This window comes from Tupaia chinensis, unplaced genomic scaffold (assembly GCF_000334495.1).
Source record: "Tupaia chinensis unplaced genomic scaffold, TupChi_1.0 Scaffold000115_1, whole genome shotgun sequence".
Lineage (NCBI taxonomy): Eukaryota > Metazoa > Chordata > Mammalia > Scandentia > Tupaiidae > Tupaia > Tupaia belangeri.
Window position 1 is genome coordinate 2,528,663 of NW_006159579.1, and position 10,868 is coordinate 2,539,530.

The following is a 10,868-nucleotide window of genomic DNA, read 5'->3' on the forward strand; positions in this document are numbered from 1 at the left end:
TCCCTCTCTCTCTCTCACTCACTCATGGAAGAAATAAACGCTAAAAAGTTAGGAACTTCTGCTTATCTATAGATGCGATAAAGAAAATAAAAGGATAATATTTGTGTGTTTCGTGTTTAGGAAACGAGGAAGAGCAGCTCCAGCTTTAACTGGAATACATAGAAGAATGAGGCTGGAGAGAGGCAGAACCCAAGCCAAGAATACTAGGCTCCCACCAACTGCTAGGGCAGGTGAGAGCAGGAAACTTCCTGACTTTATGGGACTTCTTTTCACGTTCCTTAAGTTAGAATGTGTTGGGGGGTGGGGGGGCAATTCCAATTAAGACTTAAACCAATTTCTTTGTCTTCCCTTCACAAATCATACTTAATGTCTACCCTCCATTTCTCCTGCTACAGGATCAGCTCTGTGTTTCCTCCAAAGCTGAGCTCCTTTCTTATCTCTGCCTCCTACTGAATTCATATGTGTCCTGGGCATCTCAAATGAGTCATCTAATTTATTCTCGTAGGATTGTCCAATAATGAAAAAAGCATGTTCTGGAGTCCAGCTCACTTGGGTTGGAGTCCCAGCTCTGCCTTTTTACTGGGTGTGTTTGAGCAGACGAGTGCACTATCCTGTCCTCCATGTCCACATTTGCAAAATGGAAGTAACAGCTATTTGTTCAGACTTTTCATAGAATACTGGTGAGAGTAAAATGCCTCTGAACTCTGCTTACTTAAGACAGTGCCTAGCACATTGCAAGCTCTCAGTATATGTTGTTATTATATATGTTCTAAGGGGGAAGTGTCTCTGAAGGAACCACACACTCTGTTACCTGAGCTGGGCCAGGCTGCTTCAACTGCCTGTCTTCAGAAGCAAACAGGGAGGAATGGGTTGATCCTCTGAAGTCCGACTGGGCACGCTGCCAGTTCCTGGCTCAGCTGGGCTCCTGTGGCCCTGGCAGGGCCTCTTTTCACCCACTGGGGCTACACCAGCACTGGTCCAGCTCAACTTCCTGTCTCCCTTATCTGGCCCCAGCATGTGCTCTCTGGAGAGGGAAATACCACCAGTTGCTTCCTTCACTTCCGTTTGCTCAGTAGGACCCTCATTCTTTAGGCCTCAGTCAAACCTCAGCTGCTGGCCTGGTGCCCACTGTGCTCTGTGATTTTTCTGCCCCTTGGCCACTCAGGCCAAATGCAGTACAGGCCCTGGCTCCAACTGCAGCATTTCTCTTTTCTCCACCCCCACCTTGGGTTTAGAATGGAAAAACTCTCAAGTTGCCCCCACTCCCCTGCTTCCCTACCTCCAAGACTCTTCATTCTCCTTATACCCAACCCCATACACTCTTTGAGCTCAAATCCCCACCATACACTTCCAAGTTGTGTAGCCTTGGAGAAGTTATTTTTGTGGATTTTAATTTTCTTCTTTTTTTGGGAGATTTCTTTTGCTGTAGGGCACATGCGCTCACCAGAAAGACAGAAAGACAGACAGACAGAAATCAAGAAATCACCAGCGAGCGAGAAAGGGAGAAATCAACTTCGGCCCCCCCCCCCCCCGGGAGATGGCCATGCCGCAATCCCTTGTCCATTTTCCTCTCAGGATCCTGGGCACGCACATGCGCTTGGCGTAAGTTTAAGCTACCGGGTCCAGAACTCAAACCATGGCCGACTACATGGGAGTCCAGCAACATAGCCATTACACCAACTACTGGTCCCCTGGACTTTAATTTTCTTATCTGTAACATGGAGACAATGAACTTGGTCTGCTCCAGAGGAAAGGTTGATAGACCTACCACCTAGTATGAATTTGGGGCATGTTATATAGGATATATAATACATTAAACATTCAACCAGGTTGGAAGTAGGTGTTCAAAAAGGTATTCATGGAGAGCAATCAAAAGTTTTTCTGAGGGACCAGCAGATGGTATAATGGTTATTTTGCTGAACTCCCACATAGTCAGCCACCGTTCAAGTCCTAGACCCAGTGCCTTAAAACACTCCAGGGGCCAACAGGTGACATGGTGGTTAAGGATGCTGGACTCCCACATGGACAACTGCAGTTCGAGACCTGGACCTGGTGGATTGCTTTCTTACTTTCTCTTTCTCTCTCTCTCATTCTGTCCCTCTCCGGTCAAATTTAAATAAATAAAGTTAAATGAAATAATTATTTTTTAAAAACTCTCACGCTGGGTGCGTGTGCGTGCGTGCCCCAAATCCCAAGAGGTGACTGGAAGAGAAGAGATTGTGGCATGGCCATCTCCCTGGGTGTAATTTCTTGCTTTCTGTCTCTGTCTCTCTCTGTTTCTCAGCAAGCACATGTGCCCTATAACAAAAATCTCTCTAAAAAGCAAAAATAAATTTTTTGAGATGGGGTTAAACAAACTTTTGCATCATAGAGCTAGAGGCTCAGATTATAGTTATTTCTGTGTGACCTTAGGTAAGTCACTTAGCGTCTCTGAGCCTTAATTTCTTTATTACTAAAATGGTGATGCTGGGACCAACAGTTGGCATAATGTCTATGTTGCTGGACTCCCATGTAGTCAACCACGGTTCAAGTCCTGGACCAACTCACGCCAGACATGTGTGTTGTATTCGTGTCCAAGATCCCGAGAGGAGAATAGAGGAGAAGGGATTGCGGCATGGCCATCCCCCCTGGGGGTGGTGGTGGTGATTTCTCGCTTTCTGTCTCTCTGTCTCTCTCTGTCTTTCTGGTGCTTGCACATGCCCTATAGCAAAAACCTCTCTAAAAAAAAATGGTGATGCTAATGAAACCTACCTCATAGGGCTGGGATATGAATAAAGTGATACTATTTATGTAAAGAGCTGAACCTTGTTCCTGGCCCATGATAAATGCTGCTTATAATAATGATGTTGTCTTGATGTTTATTTTTCAGGACTCGTGTGTGAGGAAGATGCTTGGGAAATAGCTGCCGCCACTTCTGTCCATAACCAATCTCAGCTTGGTGAGAAAGGACTCTGTGTAATTAGCTCTGCTGGAGGGTGATGCCCATCTCCTTTACCCAGTGCCCCAGGCCCTACCTGCTTAGAGAGAGGCTCACAACTCAATTCCACATTGGTCAGTCATATACTTCATTACATTCCCTCCCAAAATATCTTTGAAGCCTTCAAGGAAGAAAAAGGCAAAAGGTGGGACCAACAGATGGTATAATGGTTACATTGTTGGACTCTCACATAATTGACCATGGTTTGAGTTCTGGACTTGGTGGCTTAAAACTCAGGCCAGGCAGATGTGCATGAGCACCCAAAATCCTGAGAGGAGGATGGAGGAAAAGGGATTGCAGCATGGCCATCCTCCCTGGGGGGCAATTTCTCGTTTTCTGTCTCTCTATCTCTGTCTCTCCTATGAGCGCACACATCCTATGGCAAAAATCGCTCTAAAAAAAAGAAAAAAGGCAAAGGGAAAAGGGAAAAGATGCACAACCTCACTAAGTAACACATAAATGCAAAGTAAAACCGAAATGAAGTGCCATTTTACACCCAACCATCTGACAGTGCCAAGGGTTGGCAAGAATACAAAATGAGGAAACTCATACACTGCTAGGAATGTAAATTGGCACAACATTTTTGTAAACAGTTTGGCAATAGCTAGTAAAATTGAAAATGAATATGTCCTATGATTCATGACTCCATTCCTAGGTTCGCACCTACAAAGACTCTCCCACATATGCACAAGGAATCATGTACGAGAATGTTCATACCAACACTGTTTTGTAATAGCAAAAAAATGGGTAAAAACTTGTATATTTAACAACAAGTAAATTATGGTATATTTCTAAAGTGGAATATTTTAAAGCAGTGAAAATGAATGGATCTACATAGAGTAACATGGATAAATCTTATTTATTTGAACCTTATTTTCATGAGCTGCAAAAAAAAAAGACTTTTTTTTCTATTTCTTAGGTAGTCTGTAACAACTGAGAGGTGAGCATGGAATCTCTTACATATATTCAGTTCAGAGAATGAGAGCCTAAAACATGTCCAGAGTTTCACTATAATATCAATGCTCTCTCTAGGGAGAAGTATATAAAATAAAACACTTAAATTCCCCATTTCCCAGAGGGAATCTCTATTGACAATGCATTTAAAAAAAAAAAAAGAATTACTTCGTTTGACCTTATTTATTTATTTACTTATATATATATATATTTTTTTTAATTCAACCAGAGAAGGACAGAGAGAGAGAGAAGGACTCAAACCATGGTTGGTCGTATGGGAGTGTTCAGCGCCTTTACCACCACACCAGCTGCAGGTCCCAACAATGCATTTTTACTATACATGAGGTCTTTGAAAAGTTCACAGATGGTCCTGACAGTGGTGCAGCACTAAAACACAACACTCTGTGATACTGTCACACATGGAAGGGTTCCAGTTTCATGTCCTGCGATATCCCTGAGTATTCCCAGGAAGTGCATCTCCATGATCTGGAGCTAGCTGGATCTGGGGATGGATCCGGACCCTGTTGGGGGATGCTGTTTTTCTGTCTCTCTGTGTCTATCTTTCTTGCTCATGAAATAAATAAATAAATAAATAAATAAAGTTTAAAAACGTCTTTTAAAAAAGAGTTTGGGGGGAGGTGGGCAGCAGGTGGCATAATGGTTAAGATGCTGACTCCCATATGGCTAACTACTATTGGAGTTCCGGACCTGGAGGCTTGAAACTCATGCTGGGTGCATGTGTATGCATGCCCAAAATCCAAGGAGAGAATGGAGGAGAAGGGATTGTGGCATGGCCATCCCCCTGGGGGGTGATTTCTTGTTTTCTCTCTGTCTCTCTGGAGAGCACATGTGGCCTATAGCAAAAATCTCTCTCTAAAATAAATAAATAAATAAACAAACAAATAAATAAAACAGGGCTAGCAGGTAGCATGGTAGTTAAGGAGGCTGGACTCCCACATGGCTGACCACAGTTCGAGTCCTGGACCTGGCAGCTTGCTTTCTCACTTTCCTTTTCTTCTCTGTCTCTCACTGGTTGATTTCAAATGAAATAAAATAAATAATGACAATGAATAAAATTAAATAAAAAATAATTCTTAAAAAAAGAGTTCATGGAAGTTTATGGGAAATGCATGTTATGAAGAAACTATACATGAATTTCTTTATTTTTTTTAGAGAGGTTTTTGCTATAGGGCAAACGTGCTCATCAGAAAGACAGAAAGCAAGAAACCGCCCTCCAGGGGGATGGCCATACCACAATCCCTTCTCCTTCAGTTTTCTCTCAGGATTTTGGGCACACACACACCTGGCGTGAGTTTTAAGCTGCTGGGTCCAGGACTTGAACCAAAGATGACTACATGGGAGTCCAATACACAACCATTAAACCATCTGCTGGCCCTATTACTACTACACATGAATTTTTAGTTTTGCTATAGGGCACGTGCAGTTTCCAGTGAGAGAGAGAAAGTGAGAAATCACCCTCCACAGGGGATGACCACGCTGCATTCCCTTCTCCATTCTCCTCTTAGTATTCTGGGCATATGCCAGGTATGTTTTTCAAGCTCCTAGGTCTAGGACTGGTATGTTTTTCAAGCTGCCAGGTCTGGGACACAAACCATGCTGTCAGCCATGTGAGATTCAGCCACTTTAATCACCATGTGGCCAATTGGTCCCGAATTCAAAATTGTTTGCACCAAAGTAAACCAATACTTTAATTCCATGTTCCAGAGACTTTTTGAAGTCTCCTCATATATATATACAAATCCACAGAGACACACATAAAGTTGGGGTTTTTTGAGAGAGAGATTTTTGCAATAGGGCATGTGCATTTGCTGGAGAGACACAGAGAAACAGAGAGACAGAAAATGAGAAATCACTCCCATGGGGATGGCCATGCCCAATCTCTTCTCCTTCATGCTTCTTTTGGGATTTGGGGCACACACTCACATGTGCCTGGCATGAGTTTCGAGCTGCTGGGTCCAGGACTCGAACTGTAGTCAGCCATGTGGGAGTCCAGCACCTTAACCATTATACTACCAGCTGGCCCCAAGTCTTTTTTTAAATATAAGAATGGATTTATGTATTACTTGAGCAGAAATAATTTTGTATGTGTGATGGAGAATACATGTACATGCATTCAAGAGAGGGAGAGAAGGAAAGAAAAAAGCACCCTCGGGATCTGCAGCTGGTGTGGTGGTTAAAGGCACTGGACTCCCACGTGACCAATGGCAGTTCAAGTCCCAGATCTGGCACCTTGCTTTCTCACTTTCCCTCTCTAGCTCTGTCCCCCTCTGCTCACATATAAATAAATAAGGAAAGAAAGAAAAAGAAAGAAAGAAAGAAAGAAAGAAAGAAAGAAAGAAAGAAAGAAAGAAAGAAAGAAAGAAAGAAAGTTAAATAAAATAATTCTTAAAAAAACAACCAAACAAACAAACAAAAACCCTTGATGAGGTGCTAGGACACTTGAATTGCCTTTCCCCAGGCCTTTAGCTCCTCAGGATCGAGAACCAGCACATGTGCCCAGTGTGTTGTCAGGTTGACCCAGGGATCCAAACCTGCAGTGGGTCACATGGCTGCCAGCATTGCAGGATGCTGTGTTACCGCTACACCACAGCAGCTGAGGCCAGAGATAAAGTTTATAAATGATGAAAAACCCATCCAAAATATCCAAATCTCATTGCAAAAACATACACCCAGGAAACACACATACAATTAATGAATATTTCACAAAACAATGCTTGCCTTTACCAAGCGTGATGTACTGACTTTTTTTTTATTATGTTCTATTTCACTTTAAAAAAAAAAGACTGGGCTGGCAGATGGTGTGTTTATTATGTTCTATTTCACTTTTAAAAAAAAGACTGGGTTGGCAGGTGGTGTGGTGGTTAAAAAAAAGACTGGGCTGGCAGATGGTGTGTTGGTTAAGGTACTAGACTTCCACATGGCCAACAGCAGTTCAAGTCCTGGACCTGGAGGCTGGCTTTCTCACTTTCCTTCTCTTTCTCTCTCTGTCTCTTTCTGTTCAAAATTTTAAAATAAATTAAATAAACAATTATTTTTAAAAAAAGGCCATGCTAATCATACCTGCTAAATTGTTTTAATTGTACATTAATAGATTGTGACTTCAGTTTGAAAAATATTCCTTTATGGAACCAAATCCTCAACTGAAATTTATATAGATGGTTCATATTTCTCTCTTATGGCAATGCTGCAGTGAGCTGCTTTATACTCATTTGTGACTTTCTGAGCTCAAGATTGCTGATGGTGTAATTGCCATTTACTTAGAATTCTGATAAAATGTAGCCATTATTCTGGAAAACTAAATTCTAATCCCAGCTCTGTCACCACCATCATCTGTAAACGTTGGGCAAGTCCCTGCACCTCTCTGGGTCTCAGTTTCTCCATCAGTAATCTGCGACTCTACACCCTGGAGTCAGTTCTAAGTTGAAAGCAGATGCCCCACCCCCTGACTCAGCGTGGGCTGGTCTCACTAAGCCCTTCTCCCCCTTTTCCGCTCCCTGTTCCTCGTTCCTCTGAAGCAGCCCAGGAGAAGGGAAAAGGCAGGTCTGGGCAGGAGGGTGCGATACAGGGCGGGGCAGAGGGAGGGGAGGAGGGTGGCCAGCCCCCTAGTAGGAAATGAGACAGAGTTGGAATAACACTTTATAAGCCTGACACCCTTATCCTCCTCCCATTCCCTGGCCTCTTTCCATCCTCCTCTGCTCAGCCTCCACCCCTCCCTGACAATCTTTATTTCTCTTTTCCCTAGGCTGCAGCCAGCGGAACCCCCTCCTTGTCTGAGCCAGGAACTCAGGTGGGGTCAAGAGCCTCAGCTCCAGGATGTTGACAACATTGCTGCCGCTATTGCTTCTGCCTGGCTGGGCTCTTTGTAGCCAGAAAACCTCAGATGGTAAGTCTGGAAAACAGCTCCTGCCTCAGGAGACTGTCAGTCTATCTGGACTCATGGGCAAGACCAGAGGAGAGTTTATCCCACAGCATTTGGACATGCAACTGGCTAGATCTCTCTATAGGGCAGGCAAGGTCTTTGGGACTAGTTTGTGTCACCAAACCAAAGTGAAGAAGTATAGTTAAGCCCCTGGAAATGAGGAGATGAAGGATGTAGAGGGAAAACAGGACTAGGAAACTCGGGAGGGACTGGCAGATGGGGTGAGGGAATCAGCCCTGGGGATGGGGAGAAAGAATGGGGTGACGTCTAGAGAGAGAGTGCAAGAAAGGGAAAAGTCTAGCGAGGATGAGAAGAGGCTCAGAGATGAGAAGAGAGATGGAGGGATTAGATGCTGGGAGAAATGATGGAAGACTTGGGAACACCTAGGATTGAGATAGGTGAGGCAGAGGGGGAGAAGAGGGAAGAGGAAGACTAGTGCAGCTGGAGAGGTGGAATTGAGGGGAAAGAGAAGCTGTAGCCATCTGCACTCAGGGGCCATCGCACTGCCTCATGTGCCCTATTTAAGTGGAGAAGGGCAATAGTTGCCCTGCATCTTTTTTCTTTTCTTTTCTTTTCTTTTTTTTTGAGAGGTTTTTGCTACAGGGCGTGCGAATTCAACAGAGACAAAGAGAGACAGAAAGCGAAAAATCACCCCCCAGGGGGATGGCCATGCCGCAATCCCTTCTCCTCCATTCTCCTCTCGGGATCTTGGGCATGCACATACACGCGCCCGGCGTAAGTTTAAGCCACTGGGTCTGGGACTCAAACCGCGGTCAACTACATGGGAGTCCAGCGACATAGCCATTACGCTAACTGCTGGTCCCAATCGTTGCCCTGCATCTTAACCACACAGGGGCTCTCTCTCCTTTCTCCCACAATCCCTGAGTCTTCAGGCTTTCCCTCAGAGAAGGGGCACATAAGAACCAGTTTTCAAGGAGTGCTCACTATAGCTAATACATGTATTGCAACCACCACAAAATCCCACAAGGTGGGCATTACTATTATCTGTATTTTACAGAGAGGAAACTGGGTCAGACAGCAGTTAAGAATTATAGCTAGTGTTAGCCACACAGATACACCTGCAAACAGAGCACAGGTTCTCAAGTGCAAAAATGGACACAACACACACACTCATTCAGATGTTCTCTGCAACCAGTTCTGTGCTAGGCCCTTTTCTGGATATAGGAGGCAGAGATAACCAAACTTGGGTCCCTAATCTGGAGAAGTCTAATGTAGCCTGTGCACATTTGGGGATAGTTGCTTAGAATCCAACAAGATACACACGAACATCTAGTGGATTGCTGTCCCTGAAACAGACCCACTGTGTCCAAAAGAGTAAAGAGGAGAGGGGAATTGAGATGAATTTTGAAAAATAAATAGAAATTTACCAGACACAAAAAGGGAGACAAAACAAACCTGGTATGCTATTTATATGTCAAAGGCAGCATGGGGAACCCCATGCAGTTGACATGTCCAAGCTGGGGAAGAGTCCAGAAAAGCCAGTTGGGGTCAGGTCCCAGGAAGTCTTGAATGCCAGGCTAAAAACTCTGGACTTGGTCTGTGGACAGATAGCCTATGGGGAGGCAGTGTAGCTAAGTGGCTAAGAGGTCAGACTCCATTCAAACCTGGACTTTCCCATATGATTTTAGCCTCAATTTCCCATGCAGATTGTGAATAATAATAGTAGCTACTGCATCAAGCCATTGTGGGGAGGGCACAAATAAGATAATAATGTGTGTTAAAAACAGTGCCCAGGTCATAATAAGCACTTAATAGATATTAGCTATTATTAACTTTTATTGGGAGGGGGGAGTGTGTTGCTGGAGGACTTTTAAGAAGGAGGACAGGATCTAATTCCTGGTTCAAGATAGAGGTCAGACTAAGAAATGAGGGCAAAGGGATGAGGTAGGAAGTTACTATCCCAGTTTGTATGAGAGCAAATGAAGCTGAACTAAGGCGGTGGAAGAGAACTCAGAGGACAGAAGATGGAATTGGGACTTTATTGTAGGTCAGAATTTGTTGACCAACTGGAAATGGGAGGAAGAGAAGAGAGTCAGAGGCCACTGTGGGCCTCAGTTTCCTCATCTGTAAAACGAAGATAAATAATCTCTGTTCTGCCCTCCTTGCAGGGTTACTGTGAGCGTCAAATGGGAGGGAAGGTGGGAGAGTACTGTCCAGCGTGGAGAATGTGAGGGCTGGCTTGGGGGTAGCAGGTCATGATCTCTTGCTATCCGCCGCCCCCTCCCACGCTGGCCGGTTCCGATGCGCTAACTCTGCCTCTAGGGCCCCAGAGCCTCCACATGCTCCAGATCTCCTACTTCCGCGATTCGAATCAAGTGTGGTACCGGGGCAACGCGTCGCTGGGAGGGCATCTGACACACGTGCTGGAAGGCCAGAACAGCAACGTCACTTTTCTCCAGCTGGAGCCCTTGCAGGAACCGGAGAGCTGGGCGCTCACAGAGAGCCGCCTGCAGGCATACCTGCACGATTTCCGTAACTTTGTGCTGCTAGTGCACCGCGAGCGGCGCTTGGCTTGTGAGTGGGCGCGCGCCTGGGGCCGGGCCCCGGTGGGGCGGGGCCTGTGGGGGGCGGAGCCAGGCGGGCGAGAGGCGTGGTCTGAGGGGAGTGGGGCGGGGCCTCGCAGGAGGCCAGGCGGTGGGATCAGCCCTGTGGGCGTGGTCTTCGGGACGGACCCGCCCCCGAGGGGCCCCAGTAGGCCCTCGAAGATTGCTGGAGTCTCCCCGCTAAGGGGGCCCTCTTCCCATTGGGCCCGGTCCCTGCCGCTCCCTGACACCCCGACGTTCACTCAGAACTCCCCACTTTCCCGCCCCCTCCCCTCACAGAAGCTGACGACTTCATTCAGAGCTGCCCTCACAACCCCCACCTCCTTCCCCTCATAGCCCCGGTTTCTTCCCTCAGAGCCCCCCCACTCCCTCCGCTCATAACCCCTTTAGTACCCCTTTCTTCAGAATCACTGGCGCCTACTCACATAGCCTG

The 10,868-nt window shown here is 45.7% G+C and overlaps 1 protein-coding gene across 1 annotated transcript in view; it reads left to right on the plus strand.

Annotated features, from left to right (window-relative positions):
- Positions 1-7,583: 7,583 nt before the first annotated feature.
- The window catches only part of PROCR (protein C receptor), an 8,070-nt gene continuing 4,785 nt past the window's right edge, over positions 7,584-10,868 (plus strand). Inside the window, exons 1-2 of the mRNA XM_006144045.3 lie at positions 7,584-7,835; positions 10,155-10,406. Of these exons, the coding sequence (XP_006144107.1) occupies positions 7,766-7,835; positions 10,155-10,406 (322 nt within the window). The 5' untranslated portion in view covers positions 7,584-7,765. The remainder of the gene's footprint in view (positions 7,836-10,154; positions 10,407-10,868) is intronic.